Genomic DNA, 19,987 nt, shown 5'->3' on the forward strand with positions numbered 1-19,987 from the left:
TCATTACAAAAGATAAAAATGTTAACTTTATAGTACAGAAACCTGAAGACACCACCATAATCAAGTGATCCGGAAAACTTAAGACACATTGACCTCGGGGACCCCTGGTATGCTCACTGAAAAGGACTTCACTTCGGAGGTATTTTTGCCAAAAACACACAACCTCAATCTAATTATGAGACAACATCAGACAAATCGAAGTAGAGACAAATTCAACAAAATATCTGACCAGTGCTCATCAAAACATCAAGGTCGTGAAAAGCAAAGACTAAAGTACTGTCACAAATTGGAAGAGACTAAGGAGACATGACAATTCAAGGTAAAGTGGGGTTCTGGAACCAAAAGGACATAAGAAAAATCTAAATAAAGTCTGTACTTTCATTTTCAAAACAAAACCGTTATCCCTGGCCTCCACTACTGCCTTCAATTCTGCTTTAGTCTGTCTGGGAAATCCTTATTTTCTTTTGAAAGCTCCACAGGGATTCATTCAGTGATGAGTCAGATGTGGGCATCACTGTCCTTGGGGCTTGCTTCTAACTCCCAGCTGCATGTTGGAGTCACTCAGGAGCTTGGGAAATCCTCACGACCAGGCCACCCCATCTGCAGATTCTAGTGCAAGTACTTTTGAAAGCCTCCAAATGATCCCAGAATGTAGCACATCTCAAGCTGTGTCTCAGGACCAGAGATATGTGGAATGAGTCCCAAATCCTCTTGTTTTCTTGACAGTGAACAGAGCTGAAGAAAGGTGTATTTCCTGTTCCTTTCCTGCCTCATCTCCCCAAAAAGAATTACTTTTTCCAATTTTTTAAAATCTCATGACTGAATATCTGTCTATAATGCCTACAGTTTATATTTTCTTGGGCTATATGAAAAAGAAAGGTGACAATTAACTTCTATAATCTCAGCTATTGGCCCCTGAACTAGCTGGAGATGGCCTCTCTATTTGCAGTTCAAGTAGAGTTCAGATAAACCTAAAAAGGAGATAACATTCTGGTGATTACACAGCTTGCTCTCAGGTTTTCCTGGGATTCACTTTAGGCAGATTTCAGATGAAGGTCTCTTCCACACAGGAGTTCAGGTTAAGTCAGATAGTACATCAAAGGCACACAAACTTCTAAACATGATTTCATCACAGAGCTGAACCAATACTCTAATAAAACAAAATCAGCATATTGGTTTTCCATCCTTTGAAAAAATCTTTATAATATCTTAACCAAAATAAGAGTTTAGATAATTATTTTGGATTAGCCAACAGACTTCAAAGAAGAGGTAAAAATTTTCTAGAACAAGACAATACAATAAAAAGAAACAAAAAGTGTTCTCTACTTTCAATTACATAAGAAGCAATGTAAAATGTACACCAATTACCTACTCAAAAATTGTGTAATTTTTTCTCCAGCAGAACTGGGTTGGTTTTGAATATTTAATACCTAAGATATAAATGTAACACATAAATAGTCTAAAATCAGTGTTTTCCCAAGAGGGGTAAGTTTTTTTTTTTTTCTTCGGAGACAGAGTCTCACTCTGTTGCCTAGGCTGGAGTGGAGTGGCACAGTATCAGCTCACTACAACCTATGCCTCCTAGGTTCAAGTGATTCTCCTGCCTCAGCCTCCCTAGTAGCTGGGATTACAGACGCGCGCCACCAAGCCTGGCTAATTTTTTGTATTTTAGTTTCACCATGCCTGCTTGGGCCTCCCAAAGTTCTGGGACTACAGGTGTGAGCCACTGTGCCCAGCCGAGATTTTTATTTAGATTCTTTCAGAGTTGTGTCCATCTCCTCTAGGCCAGGGCCAGCAGCCTGACTTTTTGGGACACCAAAAGGCACAGTGATGGTACTAAGGTGTGTTTTCCCAATGCATGAAGACCATACCTGAATCACATCTACAATACAGGGCTCACCAGGCACTCTAACCAACTGAGTATGCCGAGTGTGTAATCAGAACCAAGTATCCAGGCAAACCGAACATGGTAGCATTCATTCAGCCATATGCTGGATAAATGTCCAGCTGTGTTATTCATAAACCCAGAGCAGCAAATAATTAAGACATATTAGTGAAGGCAAACAAAAAAAAATTATAAGCATCTACTGGACTCAGCACAATAAGTATTTGCTAAATGAAGACAATTCTGTCTCCTCTACATTAATAGGTTTAGCTATGCAACGTACAATCTGTGTGAAGGCAGTTTATGTGCACGTATGTTTTAATTGTAAGCTATTTCTAAGTCCTTTCTTACTGAAAACAGAATGGGGCATAAATATACAAATAAGAATAATAAATAATTTTCAAAAAGCCAAAACATATTCATGGCCACAGTCCCAAAACTACTCTCCCCAAAAATCCTGACCTAATCTATGGCAAGCATACTTTGAAAACAAAGATTTTGAGAGAATTCACTCACCCAAACTGCCTAAATAGTAACCTTGTGTGGTCCCCCAATATATCCTCTTAGGTCTCAGAGTTTTCAGTGCACACTGTCACGTGGCTAGTGAGCCTAACAAAGCACAGCTTCGGTTTACTAAAATCCTCTCCCTCTAATGCAGCTACTTCTAATAAATTTCTAATAAAGAAAGTTTTAGGGGGCAAAGATTCCTAAAACTTAGGGGTGTTAGGAGGGAGAAAAGGTATCATTTTCAAGCCCAAAGTTATTAGCTGTGGAGAGTGGGAGCTAAAACATGGCTTTGAAAATGGAACTCAGAAAATGTTTATCTCAAAAATTTTATCCAGAGAGGATATTTCCAGAAGAAATTCTTGCTTTAGCCCTTCTTTCCTCTTGTTCTATAGGACTCAGAACTCTGGTTGAGTTCTCCAATTATGAGACAGTTAGTTTAGTAACATTATTTCTATAAGGAAATAAAATTCCACTCAAATAATTACTTTTTTGAACACTGGCCATGCTAGACTGGAGGAACACGATTAGTTTTGGACTTGTTCACCTAGAGTTGTTCTAGGAATCTGGGCGGCAATCATTAATGACAATGTGTTATGTGTGGGGTTCCCTACCGCCGACCTCAGCCCCACCCCGAAGCTTAGGTGGGCTCAGGGTTTCCTAATTTAGCATGAAGCACTCTGCCTCGTATTATGTGCCCCACCTACAAGGTGACTTGCCACCTCTGACCACTGTTTATGTTATTAAATCTGGTTGAGCTTTTTGGCATCAACCAGAGATGCCCAGGTCCTTGGATAAATAGCTCAGAGAGATGAAGATTGAGGGGCACTGACTTCAGGGCTTCCTGGAGTCCCCGGCAGCTGGTGAGGATGTGAAGACCCAAGAGCAAGTTTCACTTCTGCTGGAGAAGAGCTCTGGGCTCTGTGCCAGGGGTTCTCTCTAACAAGGATGGTCAGGTGACTTCTAGAGTCCCTTCCAGTTCTAAACCGCAGAAAGGCTCCAATTCTATAAGCATTTCTGAGGATTACAAGTTTGGCTAAGAACTCCTGTAGTACATTCTACCCTAACTTTTAAAAACATGCACAGTAATTTTTTAAATGGTGTGAAAATATGGCCAGATTATTCTGGGACTTCAAGGTATTTGAATATAAAATAATTTCACATTTTCCTTAGAAAATAAAGGTATTGTCCTCACTTGTTTCAAAAAAATATGAAAACATGGTCTTTGAAATTCCCCAATTTCTAACAAAGCACAGAAGTCTTCTCATGATTTTCTAAATAGTGAGATGATACATTTATATTCCAAAGTCACAAAACCATGAGGAAAGGCTCCTTCAAAACTAAAACTGTCACCTTACAAAAGGTGTGCCCAGAAAGCATGTGACTTGTAAGAAGTGTTCAGGTCACAAAAGGCCTGGACTCTAAGCAGCAGGGTTCTCCCTCTCACCACACACACCCAGGTTATAAAGTCAAATTCCTATATAATCATTACAGGCTACTAAGTAGATATCAGATTCTGTATCACAAACGTTAGCATTAACTCATGTTTCTCTCATGGGAGAGGGAGGTGACTCATTAGACTTCAATGTTCTAACAGCAACATAAAAGGGGACTGTTAATAAAATGCAGTCTAAGCAAACACCCCTTGACCTCCTACTGGAAAACACCAGCAGACACAAGTCTTAAGAACTTCCTGTGATGAACAGTTTATGTGTTAGTGCTACTTAATATATTAATTTTTAAAGTATTTCATAAAAAGTCAGCAAGGTTCTCTATTCTCCCTTCTGACCTTTACAACAAATGTGAGTAAGCCTTTATGTGTATACACTCTATAATATTACAATGTAGATTTCAAAAGCAAACTGCCTCCCTTGGTAGCACCTGATTCTTCCATTCATTTTTGAACCACGTCTTTCCATTAGTTCCTGAGAATTCTGAATAAGTACAGTTTTACCAACAGATCCGAAAGCAAAAAGCAGAGGGTAGTAACATTTTTAAAGGTTATAATGGACATTTTTATAACCTTAAGACTAAAATCAGATTATGAACCACATATTTTATAGACTAATTTTTGTCTCATTGATTTTATACTTGTTTCCATAAAAATACCCATCACTGATTTAAAAAAAAAAACAACCTTTAAAATATGTTTTTACTTCCTTTATTTTTAAAGGAAAGCTTCCACAGGTAGAGTTAAGTTATATTATTGTCCTCAAGTCACTTGATTTTGTTTCCTTAATGCAGACTTCTGGGTCTTAACACTAAGCTTATATAACTTTTTCTAATTTATATCTTGTAACAAGAGAGAAAACTCTGGATTAAAAAAATTCAATTTACATTTTCCCAACTAATTTCAAGCTTACAAAAATTTCTTGTTTAAGATTACAGAAGAAAGCAACTGCAGTCACTCTCTATCAAATATCCAAATACAATGTCAGCTTCAAAATGTTAGTTTACCATTCCAAAAATTTTGTCTAGGCCAACAAAAACTGTGATACTTTTTTATGATTTTTACTACTACATTTAAATGCAAAGAGAATATAGAACCAAATGTATTATTTTTGAAACACAATTTTTAAAAACTCTCAGTTTAAAGCAGCAACTTTATTTTTTTTCCTAGGGAAAAAAGTCACTTGTTAAAAAACAACAAACAGAGAAGGTAGAAATATGGTACAGTGAATGCAGGAGGAGAAGCCAAAGATTTCTTTTCAACATGACACCTAGAAGTTAATAAAATTCACTACAACATTGCGTTTTCCTAAGAAAGGGCATTAGCTCTTTTTCTTTTGGTGGGTGTTGTCCCCTCTTCTCTAAGTACTGTCCCTATTGAGCAAGCAGGGAAGGGAACAGGGACATTGGGAGATGTAACTCACCAGTATACCAGGAGGGGCCTTGTCATGGTAAACATCTTGAGTTTTATTTAATGAGCCTTCACAAACCTCCTCATCTTCAATATCATCTTCTAAGTAAAACATCTTGAAATTTAACTAGCATGTCTTTTTTCAGAGATGAAGGGTATAATCAAAACATAAAGCTGCTCTCTTGACAAACTGAGTACAAACTGCTTGCAGACACAGTGATATGGCTAAAACTGAAAGGAAATGGTTCTTAAAAAAAAAAAAAGCAATGCATACACAAGTTTACCAATGAAATTTGCTCAAAATGCCTCAACCCCTTTTCCCCAAAGGAGATAAGCAGGGGCATGGGACAGGTTGTGCCATGTGTTTACATTGATAGGCACCAAGACCTGCCCAATCACATGATGGCCACTGCAGCTTCCATCACACAGGACAGGGATTTAGTTAATGATTCTCTAAACCAATCACATCCTCATTTTTCAGAAATGAAAACAGCTACTCTACTTACAGAGAGTGATCTTACATAAGCAAATCATGTAAGGGAAGTAATTTACATACATTTTCTGAGCAGCAGCAAGTCAGCCAGATTACATGCTTCAAAGAGCCCAACTACTGAACACTTTTACTTTGTCAAGTTGGTATGACCCAAGATATTTTCACAATTCTGAGAGATATCCTGCTCAGCACTGTAAATAACAAGCAGAATTTATTTGATTTCAAGAGTATGATAATAGAACACTGTAAAATCAAACATTCCTGGTATTTCATTGCCAGCTCTCAGTAAGTTGTCACACAGTAATTTTAACTGAATTTTTCTAAAAACCTAGAACACACTTAACTCACACGGACAAACATATTAGATTTTTGAATTAAGATGTACCATTTTATTCACACCTGTCTAGGATTGTGCTGTTCATCACAAATAGCCATTAGCCACATGTGGCTACTGAGCACTGGCAATCAGGCCAGCACCAACTGCAATGTGCTGCAAGTGTAAAATACACACTGCATTTCGAAGACCAAGAATGAAAAGAGAATAAAATGATCTCACAATTTCTAATATATGTTACATGTTGAAATATTTTGAATATACTAAGTTAAATAAGGTATTACATTTACTTTTACTTGGTTTTTCTTTTTTCACTTTTTAAAATGTGATTACTAGAAAACTGGAAATTACATATGTGGCTCACATTATATTTCTATTGGACAGTGCTGTTGTAAGGCACTGAGACAATCTTGAGAATGAAGCAGGGAAAAGGACATTCAGGCAAGTTCTAGCTAAGGAAGAACTGAGGACAACTGGATTGTTCATCATTCCTTTAAAGTACAATTCAATAATCAACAATATACTAGCTGATCCACATCCATTTAATGATCTTCACATTATTAAACCTTTTTCTCTGCACCTAAACTTCACAAAAGACAAAATTTTCAAATGTTCAACCAAATAATAGGTATTTGGTGATGTTTAATATGGTAACATGCCACCAAGGTTCACGTAATAAAAATGTTAAGTGGCAGAATTAAAAACCAATTTCACCAAAATTAGGAATGGGAAAACTTATCTTGCATGCAGCATGCTTTTCTGCTTGCCTTCTAGCCCAGCAGATAGTAATGTGGGCCTGCAGTACACCAAAGTGCCCAATTACTTGCAATCTAACTCAATATACATCATGTACACAAACTCCTACTTTCGGAAGAGAATGTTTAGGTTTTTATGGTCTAAATTTTAGGCAATGAATAAAAATTTAAATCCACAATCTACTGCACTTCAGGATCCTTGCCATCAAATGGTAGTGATAAAAACCAGATATTGGGGTGCTGCCATGGAGAAAAATGGAAGAAGCCAAAGGTCAGCAAGAAGAGGAGGCTAGCAGGACAAAGGGAGATTAAAGAGAAACCTAAGAAGATGAAAAAAAAAGAAAAGTTAGAGGGGCAGAGGAAACAAAACGTAGAAGAGATGAGAAAATATTCAACTGCATAGCAGAAGGAGAAAACTGTCAGGAGGGTGGAAAGAAGAGACAAAACACATATCCATTTTAAATATGAGGAAATGGAGGCCCCGAAAGAGGTCGGGTAATTAGCCTGATGTCACTCAACTGGTCAGCAAAAGTGCCAGGACAAGAAGCCTCCCAATTTCTGGTTCAGTGCTTTCTTTCATTACGCCAAGCAGAGACTAAGAGAGAACGTGCTGGGGATCAGCAGGAGGAGGCTGACAGGAGACAAGAGCAAAGGCTTAGCAAGTGAAGCGTGGTGGAGATCCAGCAGGGCAGAGGTCAGCAGGTAGAACTCTGTTCAGCAACTCTTGCCTACAATGTGGCTTACACAACAAGCAGGACCCAGGCCAGTCATCTGGAGTCTCCTGCTAGTGTTTGTATTGTTTTCTTCTTGTAGCTGATAACTCCCAGAATGTCCTGACTGCAAGGGAACATGTACTATGGACCCATCAGAAATGAGCTCATTTTCTAAACATCTGTGTTGCCAACAGGCACACACCCACAGCTTCCTCCTATGGCAACCTGTGGATCACCCTAACCTTCAAGGCTGGCCCCCCACCTGCAAGGTGGTACTTTTCAGTCTTAATTGCTAAATGTTAAAATCACAACCAACAATTCTTAATCATACCTAAGATTTTCAAAGGAAAACGCTACTGTATTGCCAAACTTTTTCTCTACAGGCTAAAAGTAAATGAATACTGAGAAAAGCTACTTTTTACTTTTGCATAACATCTTCAATGATCTTTTTTAAAAAGTACATAGAATTTGGTAGCCTTTCCCAAGACTTAACTCTTTCAAAAAAAGAGTCTGAGGAAAACAAACTGAAAATGCTAGTGATGAAAAACAGAATCTTGTTCAGATTCCACAACTTATAACGAGGCTAAGTAAAATATACACCTTCTTTGTTTTTTTCTACTACTAATCCCATAAGTATGTAAGACTAGGTATATAGGCATTTTTTAAGAGGGTATAACAATTTATTTAAAACTTTCTAGCTAGAATTTGCTTATCTGATTTGTACTAAGCTCATTCAACAGAACTACCTTTACACCACCAGAATGTTATTTTACCATAAAACATGAAAATAACTGTACTCCCCCCAGTGGCCATACTGTGGAAACACAACACCTTGCTCCTGGGATTACCAATGAAGATGTGACAAAACTAAGTTCTGATTATTAAAAAATCATGAAAATATTTTATATCCTCAATTATTTATAAGACTACAGAATTCTTCTATAGTGAAGAACTTAAGTGCATTTCTTCATTTTCAAGGCCCCTCATGACAAAGGGACCATGTAAAGGACCACAGCTCACCTGAAACAAATACTGTTTTCATTTAGAGCCAAATGGCTCTCACCATCTACACTAAAGCATATGAAGTGTTTCTTCTCCTAAAGGGAATAACTTACGATTCACTGTTTAAACTATGAAAACAACCCCAAAGGGACTGACGTTTTATTCAAAACCAAGATAAAATTCCTCTTGCTACCATTCTTGGGTTTTTCAAACATTTGTAGTTTAACTGCTCATTGGGTAATGGTTATATGGTTTACTCAAGTTCCAGTGTTTCATAATATCCTCATACAATCTCAAAATTCTAAACAAGATAGCTAGTGGCTGGCAATTTCACTGAACTGTGAGTGAATAATCAAATGCAAACAGATCTTTCCAGGGACAGAAAAGAAAAAACAGGGAGGGTCTCCCAAGGTCAAAGGCCCAGCTTAAAGTGACTCTCCCAAAGATAAACTTTGAAGACTTATTTATCTTTAAAATTCACACATTCTGTAATCTATTCTGATAAGTCTATTTTTTTATGAGGTGGAGGAGACTAACTAGCCAAAGCTTTCTTCTACCAAGTTCAAATGTTAATGCAACACATGTATCATGAGAATTAGAATATGCTCAGTGTGCACATCCCAGTTTAAGCAGCTTAGAACCAAACAACCTCTGCAGTCTAACCTTTCCAACACGAATGTTTTGGAGGTCAAGCTTTTAACCACTATTTTGAGACAACAGAGACAATACTGAGAGGTGCCTGGCTGTAGCAGTCAAGTGCATCTGAACATTAAGAGAGTAAAGCTAAACAGCCTAGTTAAAGATCACAAGAATTACGGCATGACTTGTGTCACAACTTTTGGACAACATTTTCAACAAAATAAAGCCAAAAGAAATGGAAAACTCTCTGTTCTGCTCAGGCAGGGCTCCTGGGGCCTCAGTTGCATGATAGGGGTAGAGGTCGGGGTGAAGAGGGGACCTGTTCATTGCATAACAATTTGTTTAAATATGTCTTTTTCTTCTCTCATTTCACCTCTGAATAGCAGTTTGCACAGCAATGACACCCTACGTACACTATATGATTTTCTGTACTAGGGTTATATCACCCTCATTTCATTCAAATCCAAACCTGTAAATGCAAGTCTTACTATTGTCAAATTTAAAAAAACTAAGTAAGTTTAAAAGTGTAGTGCTTTAATCGTCTCAGAAACAAATCACTTGTTATAGACTCATAATAAAAGGGTAGTTAGTACATCACAACACTAAGGCCAAGTGAAAGTAATGGAAGAAGTCCATGCTGGGTTCCTACACTCCAGATCAAATAGTGAGATAGCTTAAAGCTTGTCCCCCAAAAACGGCAACAAATAACATATGAAGGTGAGCAAGAGTTGATTATATCATTAAGACAATACCAAAAAAAAGTGAAAATTATCACAAAATATATCAGCACCATGTAGTAGGAACCCCTCATCCTCCTCACATTCCTTGACTTTTTTTTTTCCATGTGGACATTTCAGGTACATCTTTGACTCCAATTTTCTGTTCTACAGCTGATTCCCCAAAACAATTCTAATTCAAGATTTTCTCAACCACTTGAAAAACTGGTTATGGTTCTTTCAATTATTCTGTTGCTGTGATCTCTTTCAAACAATTACTTACAATTTTTTAGTTTAAAAGATATTGTAATTAGCTGGTACTCTCCTTCCTGCTACCTTCTTCCATCTATAGAAATGAATGGCTGCTGTAATGTTAAGCACTGTATTTAGAAACCAGAAACTTAGCAATAATCTCCTAGATGCATAGTTTCTTAGAAAGAATGTAATAATTCTGTCACACATAAAGTTCATACAAATAATGACACACACGCTAGGATCTGAAGAGATAAATGCATGAGGGACATAAACAAACAACTGACATTATGGACACATAATCATCATCAACAGTGAGAACTTGCTCAGGTCTTACAGCTGCCAAGTGGAGAAGCCAGGATATAAACCAAGGTTGGTCTGACTCCGGACTCCGCTTCAACTGTATTGTTGATGTACAATTTAGTTTGCGCTCTATCAAAGTTATAGGCTTAAAGAAAATACCACTCAAGCAGTTAGGATTATCATTTTAATAAAGAATCAAGCCGGGCACGGTGGGTGACACCTGTAATTCCAGCACTTTGGGAGGCTGAGGGAGGTGGATCACTTGAGATCAAGAGTTCGAGACCAGCCTGGCCAACACAGTGAAACCTTGTCTCTACTAAAAATACAAAAATTATCCAGGCATGGTGGCTCATGCCTGTAGTCCAAGATACTTGGGAGGCAGGAGAATCGCTCGAACCCAGGAGGTGAGGGAGGTTGCAGTGAGCCAAGATCATGCCACAGCACTCCAGCCTGGGTGACAGAGCAAGACTCCGTCTCAAAAAAAAAAAAAAAAAAGAATCTTAATGAGTGCTGCCAGCAGGGCAGAGGGCTGACAGTATAAATTACTGATCTGTAGCCTTAAATGAGTCCCTAACAGAATCTGGCAGCAACCCTGATTTGTTTCTGTGGTCAGCTCTCTCTCCCAATTTCAGCTTCTTTTTCAAACTTCCATCATCCTCAACCTGACTATATCCTGCCACTCTATTTCCCCATCAGAATGTGCAACATCCTTTATTCTTGAATGCAGTCTCACTTGCGTTCTTCAGGAAAAACAGCACAAATGGCTAATATACTTTGCTATGAGAATAAAGAATTTCGTTTCACAATGTTTAGAAATTCTAATGCTATATTTAAGTCTGTTATGAAGAATTTTGTTTAACTAGTGAAATTTAAATTAAAATGTAAGTAACTGAATTCTTAGATTACTGGACTTAGTGAATCTGCCTACTTCAATCTAAAGCTCGACTAAGATGTGTAAAAAAAAAAGAAAAACTGCAACACTGATACTCAGGTTTTATACATAAGTTATATTCTACACATATAGATGAATCCAACTTCAGATGGCAGCAGTCATTGCATTCTCCAGTGAGGGGAAAAGCCTCAAATAATGCACTTAGTAGTAAAAGAAAAGGGGAAAAGTTAAGATTTAACCTTGTAATGTCAAGACACAGATAGGATTCAAAAAGCAAAGAGGCATCCGAAAGCTGCAACATTAGAAGAAATGTTCCCTCCTCTAAGGATAAGGCACCACTAAAACAGAACAAGTGTGACATTTTATTTTTCTTCCAGACTCAACATACTTTATATAAAAAGGCTCTCTCAGGAACAGGGCATTTAGTTTGTGTAAAAATCATTAGCCTTTGCAACAAATTAATTGTATTCAATTTTAAAAAGTATACTTTAAGTACAACGTAAGTATCTATATTAGAAGAAAACACAATCCTGGCAGCCAGGCACTATATATTTAGTACTTACTCTAAGCCACACCCTAGAATTGATCCTTTGTATGTATTATCTCTAATCTACACATTTTTCATGATAGATTTGTCTTATCCCTGTATTTTACAGATGAAGAAATGGAAGTTTAGAGAGAGGTTATGTTATATATCCAAGGTCAAACCAGCTAGAGCTCAAGATGTCTTCCACAGTATCTTCTTCGACTCATTATTTAAGTTGAAATTCAGATTTACTATTCTAAGTATTTTTAAAATCTTAAACATTATGTAATGCATCTAAAAGAAAAAAATGCCTAGGAATAAATTTAATCAAGGAAGTAGAAAGCTTGTACAACTAAAATTGCAAAAATCACGGGGAAAAAACTAAAGATAATCTCAGTAAATAAACATCCATATTCATGAATAGTAAGAGTCAATATTGTTAAGATGCCAATATTACCTAAAGCGATTTCAGATTCAAGGCAATCCCTATCAAAATTCCAAAAGCCTCAAATTTATATGGAGTTATAAGGGGCCCTGACTAGCCAAAATAATACTGAAAAACAGCAAAGTTGGATAACTTCCATTACTTAATTTCAAAATGTATTATAAAGTTACAGTAATCAGGCTGGGTGCAGTAGTTCACGCCTGTAATCCTAGCACTTTGGGAGGCCGAGACAGGCAGATGACTTGAGGTCAGGAGTTCAAGACTAACCTGGCCAACATGGTGAAACCCTAGTAAAATACAAAAATTAGCCAGGCATGGTGGCGGGCTCCTGTGGCCCCAGCCACTTGGGAAGCTGAGGCAGGAGAATTGCTCGAACCCAGGAGGCGGAGGCTGCAGTGAGCCAAGATTGTAGCAATGCACTCCAGCCTAGGCAATGGAGTGAGACTCTGTCTCAAAACAAAACCCCCAAAAAAGTTAAAGTAATCAAAACAGTGTGGTACTGGTATAAGAAAGACATACAGACCAATGGAACAGACTTGAGAGTCCAGAAATAAACCCAAACATTTATGGTCAATTGATATTTAACAAGAGTGCCAAAATCATTGCATTGGGGAAAGAATAGTCTCCTCAACAGATAGTGCTGAGACAACTAAATTTCTATATGCAAAAAAATGAAGTTGGAACCCTACTTTACACCATCTTAAAAAATTAACTCAAAATGGATCAATGACTTAAAACCCTAAAACTCTTAGAAGAAAACACAGGGTAAATTTTCATGATCTAGAATTTGGCAAATGATTCTCAGATATAACACCAAAAGCATGAGTAACAACAAGTAGATAAACTGGATTTCATTAAAACTAAATACTTTTGCCAATATTCAACATCCTTAAAGAAAAGAACTTTCAACCCAGAATTTCATATCCAGCCAAACTAAGCTTCATAAGTGAAGGAAAAATAAAATCCTTTGCAAACAAGCAAGTACTCAGAGATTTCATCACCACCAGGCTTGCTTTACAAGAGATCCTGAAAGAGGCACTACACATAGAAAAGAACAACCAGTACCAGTCACTCCAAAAACATACCAAATGGTAAAGAGCATCAACACAATGAAGAATCTGCATCAACTAACGGGGAAAACAGCCAGCTAGCATCAAAATGGCAGTATCAAATTCACACATAACAATATTAACCCTAAATGCAAATGGACTAAATGTCCCAATCAAAAGACACAGACTGGCAAATTGGATAAAAAGCCAAAACTCATCGGTGTGCTGTATCCAGGAAACCCATTTCACATGCAAGGATACACAAAGGCTCAAAATAAAGGGATAGAGGAAGATTTACCAAGAAAATGGAGAGCAAAAAAAAGCAGGAGTGGCAATTCTCATCTCTGATAAAATAGACTTTAAAGCAACAAAGACAAAAGAGACAAAGAAGGACATTACATAATGGTAAAAGGATCAATGCAACAAGAAAAGCTAATGATCCTAAATATATATGCACCCAATACAGGAGCACCCAGACACATAAGGCAAGTTCTTAATGACTTACAAAGAGACTTAGACTCCCACACAATAATAGTGGGAGACTTTAACACCCCATTGACAATATTAGACAGATTAACGAGACAGAAAATTAACAAGGATATCCAGGACTTCAACTCAGACCTGGAACAAGCAAACCTAATAGACATTTACAGAACTCTCCATCCTAAATCCACAGAACATACATTCTTCTTAGCACCACATCACACCTACTCTAAAATTGACCACATAATTGGAAGTAAATCACTCCTCAGCAAATGCAAAAGAACAGAAACCATAACAGTCTCTCAGACCACAGTGCAATCAAGTTAGAACTCAGAATCCAGAAACCAACCCAGAACCGCACAGCTTCATGGAAACTGAACAACTGGCTCTTGAATGTTGACTGGATAACCAATGAAATGAAGGCAGAAATAAAGATGTTCTTCGAAACCAACGAGAACGAAGACACCACATACCAGAATCTCTGGGACACATTTAAATCAGTCTCTAGAGGAAAATATATAGCAATAAGTGCCCACATGAGAAGAAAGGAGAGATCTAAAATTGACACCCTATCATCAAAATTGAAAGAGCTAGAGGAGCAAGATCAAAAAAACTCAAAACCTAGCAGAAGACAAGAAATAACTAAGATCAAAGCAGAATTGAAGGAGATAGAGACACAAAAAACCCTTCAAAAAATCAATAAATCCAGGAGCTGGTTTTTTGAAAAGATCAACAAAATAGACAGACCACCAGCCAGATTAATAAAAAAGAAGAGAGAGAATAACCAAATAGATGAAATAAAAAACGATAAAGGGGATATTACCACAGATTACACAGAAATTCAAACCATTATCAGAGATTATTACAAACAACTCTATGCACATAAACTAGGAACCCTGGAAGAAATGGATAAATTCCTGGACACTTGCCTCCTCCCAAGCCTAAACCAGGAAGAAGTCGAAACCCTGAATAGACCAATGACAAGGTCTGAAGTCGAGGCAGCAATTAAGAGCCTACCACCCAAAAAAAGCCCAGGTCCGGATGGGTTCACAGCCAAATTCTACCAGACATACAAAGAGGAACTGGTACCATTCCTTCTGAAACTATTCCAAATAATCCAAAAAGAGGGAATCCTTCCCAAATCATTTTATGAGACCAACATCATCCTGATACCAAAACTCGGCAGAGACAAAACAAGAAAAGAAAACTATAGGCCAATATCCATGATGAATATAGATGCAAAAATCTTCAATAAAATACTGGCAAGCCGAATGCAACAGCACATCAAAAAGCTTATCCACCATGATCAAGTAGGATTCATCCCAGGGATGCAAGGCTGGTTCAACATACACAAGTCTATAAACGTAATTCACCACATAAACAGAACCAAAGACAAAAACCACATGATTATCTCGATGCAGAGAAGGCCTTAGACAAAATTCAACAGCCCTTTATGCTAAAAACCCTCAATAAACTAGGTATTGATGGAACGTATCTCAAAATAATAAAAGCTATTTATGACAAACCAACAGCCAATATCATACTGAATGGGCAAAAACTGGAAGCATTCCCTTTGATATCTAGCACTAGACAAGGATGCCCTCTCTCACCACTCCTATTCAATATAGTACTGGAAGTTCTAGCCAGAGCAATCAGGCAAGAAAAAGAAATAAAGGGCATTCAAATAGGAAAGGAGGAAATCAAATTGTCTCTATTTGCAGACGACATGATTGTATATCTAGAAGACCCCATCGTCTCAGCCCAAAATCTCTTTAAACTGATAAGCAACTTCAGCAAAGTCTCAGGATACAAAATCAATGTGCAAAAATCACAAGCATTCCTATACACCAATAACAGACTTAGAGCCAAATCAAGAATGAACTGCCATTCACAATTGCTACAAAGAAAATAAAATACCTAGGAATACAACTAACAAGGAACGTAAAGGACCTCTTCAAGGAGAACTACAAACCACTGCTCAACGAAATAAGAGAGGACACAAACAGATGGAGAAACATTCCATGTTCATGGTTAGGAAGAATCAATATCGTGAAAATGGCCATACTGCCCAAAGTAATTTACAGATTCAATGCTATCCCCATCAAGCTACCAATGACCTTTTTCACAGAACTGGAAAAAACTACCTTAAACTTCATATGGAACCAAAAGATAGCCCGCATAGCCAAGTCAATTCTAAGCAAAAAGAACAAAGTGGGAGGCATCACACTACTGGACATCAAACTATACTACAAGGCTACAGTAATCAAAACAGCATGGTACTGGTACCAAAACAGAGATATAGACCAATGGAACAGAACAGAGGCCTCAGAGGCAACACAACATACCTACAACCATCCGATCTTTGACAAACCTGAGAAAAACAAGCAATGGGGAAAGGATTCCCTGTTTAATAAATGGTGTTGGGAAAACTGGCTAGCCATATGCAGAAAGCAGAAACTGGATCCCTTCCTGACACCTTACACTAAAATTAACTCCAGATGGATTAAAGACTTAAACATAAGACCTAACACCATAAAAACCCTAGAAGAAAATCTAGGCAAAACCATTCAGGACATAGGCATAGGCAAGGACTTCATGACCAAAACACCAAAAGCACTGGCAACAAAAGCCAAAATAGACAAATGGGACCTAATAAAACTCCACAGCTTCTGCACGGCAAAAGAAACAGTCACTAGAGTGAATCGGCAACCAACAGAATGGGAAAAAAATTTTGCAGCTTACCCATCTGACAAAGGGCTGATATCCAGAATTCACAAAGAACTAAAACAGATTTACAAGAAAAAAACAAACAAGCCCATTCAAAAGTGGGCAAAGGATATGAACAGATACTTTACAAAAGAAGACATACATGAGGCCAACAAACATATGAAAAAATGCTCATCGTCACTGGTCATTAGAGAAATGCAAATCAAAACTACATTGAGATACCATCTCACGCCAGTTAGAATGGTGATCATTAAAAAATCTGGAGACAACAGATGCTGGAGAGGATGTGGAGAAATAGGAACACTTTTACACTGTTGGTGGGAGTGTAAATTAGTTCAACCATTGTGGAAGACAGTGTGGCGATTCCTCAAGGACCTAGAAATAGAAATTCCATTTGACCCGGCAATCCCATTACTGGGTATATATCCAAAGGATTATAAATCATTCTACTATAAGGACACATGCACACGAATGTTCATTGCAGCACAGTTTACAATAGCAAAGACCTGGAACCAACCCAAATGCCCATCGATGATAGACTGGACAGGGAAAATGTGGCACATATACACCACGGAATATTATGCAGTCATCAAAAACGATGAGTTTGCGTCCTTTGTAGGGACATGGATGAACCTGGAAACCATCATTCTCAGCAAACTGACACAAGAACACAAAATCAAACACCGCATGTTCTCACTCATAGGCGGGTGTTGAACAACGAGAACACATGGATACAGGGAGGGGAGCACTACACACTGGGGTCTGTCGGGGGGAAATAGGGGAGGGACAGCAGGGGGTAGGGAGTTGGGGAGAGACAGCATGGGGAGAAATGCCACATATAGGTGAAGGGGAGGAAGGCAGCAAATCACACTGCCACGTATGCACCTATGCAACAATCTTGCATGTTCTTCACATGTACCCCAAAACCTAAAATGCAATAAAAAAAATAAAAAATAAATACTTTTTTTGCATCAAAGGACATTATCAAGAAAAAGACATCATATAGAAGGTAAGAAAATATTTACAAATCACATATCTGATAAGAGTTTAACTCCAGAATATATTTTAAAATTCCTACAACGAAAGACAAATGATTCAACTAATGTATGGGCAAAGCATCTGCATAAACCCTTCTTCAAAGAAAATATACAAAATGGCAAATAAATACATGAAAAGATGCTCAACAGCATTAAACATTAGGGAAATGCAAATCAAAACCACAATGAGATACCAATTCATACCCACTACAATGGCTATAGTTTCTGTAAAAAGGGAATAGAGTGGTCAATGGCTGTGACTACTGCAACACACACCTCACCCATGACTCTCCATTTATGTAGTGGCAGGAAACAGGGAGAGAATGTGAAAGATTATTAGAAATGAATGGAAGAACAGGCCAACAGCCTGACTGACAAAACAACGGTTGCATTTCAACAAGGAAAGATACTTCCTACTTCAATCTCTGTTCCTCCTCCGGCAGGGGCAATGATACCACCTCCCCCTCCAGTCTTCTGGGTCCTCCTAACCCTAGTATGATGCCAGCACCCCATATGGGGCCCTCTTCCTGGGATGATGCCAATGCTCCTGGAATGAGGCTGCCCATGGGAAGCCACATGCCAATGATGCCTGGGACCCCAACGAGACCTCCTGCTTGTCCCATGATGGTGCCCACATGGCCCAGAATGACTCAAGCAGACAGAAAGGATAGAGGGGAGGCTTCCCTATATCAGTTTTATATTTCTTGCTCTACTTCACCAGGAGGTAACAATGCTGTGACTCTGGGTGTTTTCTTAACAGCCTGATATGGAAAAGGTGCTTCCCCTTCCTATTAAAGAGAGAATAGTTTTGAGGTGGAGAAGTGGGACAAAAAAAGTGCAGTTTTTATATTGTGAAATACGAAAATAAAATTGTCAATTTTTTTTTTTTTAAAAAGGAAACTATATCTTAGAAAGAAAACTGGACAAACTGGAACACTTATGTACTGTTGGTGAGAATGTAAAATGGTGTAACCACTGTAGAAAATAGTTTGGTGGTTCCTCAAAAGCTAAATATGGAATTACCAGGCTGGGCACAGTGGCCCATTCCTGTAATCTCAACACTGTGGGAGGCCAAGGAGGGAGGATCATGTGAGCCCAGGAGTTAGAGACCAGCCTAGGCAACATAGTGAGACTCTGTTTTTACAAAAAATGAACAAAATTAGCCAGGCATGGTGGTACACACCTAGTCGCAGCTCCTGAGAAGGCTGAGGTGGGAGGACTGCTTGAGCCCAAGAGGTCGAGGCTGCAGTGAGCTGAGACCGTGTCACTGCACTGCAGCCTGGGTGCCAGAGTGAGACCCTGTCTCAAAAAACAGTAATAATAAGGCCAGGCACGGTGGCTCATGCCTGTAATCCCAGCACTTTGGAAGGCCAAGGCAGGTGGATCACGAGGTCAGGAGTTCAAGACCAGCCTGGCCAAGATGGTAAAACCCCATCTCTACTGAAAATACAAAAATTAGCTGGCATGATGACTGGTGCCTATAATCCCAGCTACTCGGGAGGCTGAGGTAGAGAACTGCTTGAACCTGGGAGGCAGAGGTTGCAGTGAGCCAAGATGGTGCCATTGCACTCCAGCCCGGGTGACAGAATGAGACTCCGTCTCAAAATAGTAATAATAATAGTAGCAATAAAATAGAAAATAAACATAGAATTGCCATATAATCTAGCAATTTCACTCCCAGGTATATACACCAAAGAAGTGAAAACAGGGACTCAAACAGGTATTTATTTGTATACCAGTATTCACGGCAGCATTATTCACAACAGCCAAAATGTAGAAACAACACAACTGTCCATCAACAGATGAATGGAGAAACAAAATGTGTTATATCCTTTTTTAAATTTTTTATTTATTTTATTTTATTTTATTTTTTGACACGGGATTTCTCCATGTTGGTCAGACTGGTCTCAAACTCCCAATCTCAAGTGATCCACCTGCCTTGGCATCCCAAAGTGCTGGGATTACAGGTGTGAGCCACTGCACCCAGCCACAAAATGTGTTATATCCACACAATGGATTATTCAGTCATGAAAATAATGAAGTTCTGATACATGCCACAACATGGATGAACCCTGAAAACATGCTAAAGGAAATATGCCAGACACAACAGGACAAATATTGTTATGATTCCAATTACATGAAATATCTAGAATAGGCAAATTCATAAACAAAAAGTAGATCAGAGGTTACCAGGGACTGGGGAAAATGGAGAGTTATTGCTTAATGGTTACAGAATTTGTTTGGGGTCATGAAAAATGTTGGAAATAGTGGTGATGGTTGTATAACATAGTAAATGTAGTTAATACCACTAAATTATACATTAGAAAATGGTTGAATCTTAACAACAAGAAAATTATGCAATGGAGCCAGGC

At 38.3% G+C, this 19,987-nt stretch overlaps 1 protein-coding gene across 1 annotated transcript in view; it reads right to left on the reverse strand.

Moving 5' to 3' along the window:
* Positions 1–5,520, reverse strand: part of LPIN2 (lipin 2) — a 65,900-nt gene extending 60,380 nt beyond the window's left edge. Inside the window, exon 1 of the mRNA XM_012446850.3 lies at positions 5,263–5,520. Within this exon, the coding sequence (XP_012302273.1) occupies positions 5,263–5,364 (102 nt within the window). The 5' untranslated portion in view covers positions 5,365–5,520. The remainder of the gene's footprint in view (positions 1–5,262) is intronic.
* Between the last annotated feature and the right edge of the window lie 14,467 nt (positions 5,521–19,987).

This window comes from Aotus nancymaae, unplaced genomic scaffold, assembly GCF_030222135.1.
Source record: "Aotus nancymaae isolate 86718 unplaced genomic scaffold, 86718_ANA_hifiasm-v0.15.2.pri h1tg000020l, whole genome shotgun sequence".
In the NCBI taxonomy this organism is placed as follows: domain Eukaryota; kingdom Metazoa; phylum Chordata; class Mammalia; order Primates; family Aotidae; genus Aotus; species Aotus nancymaae.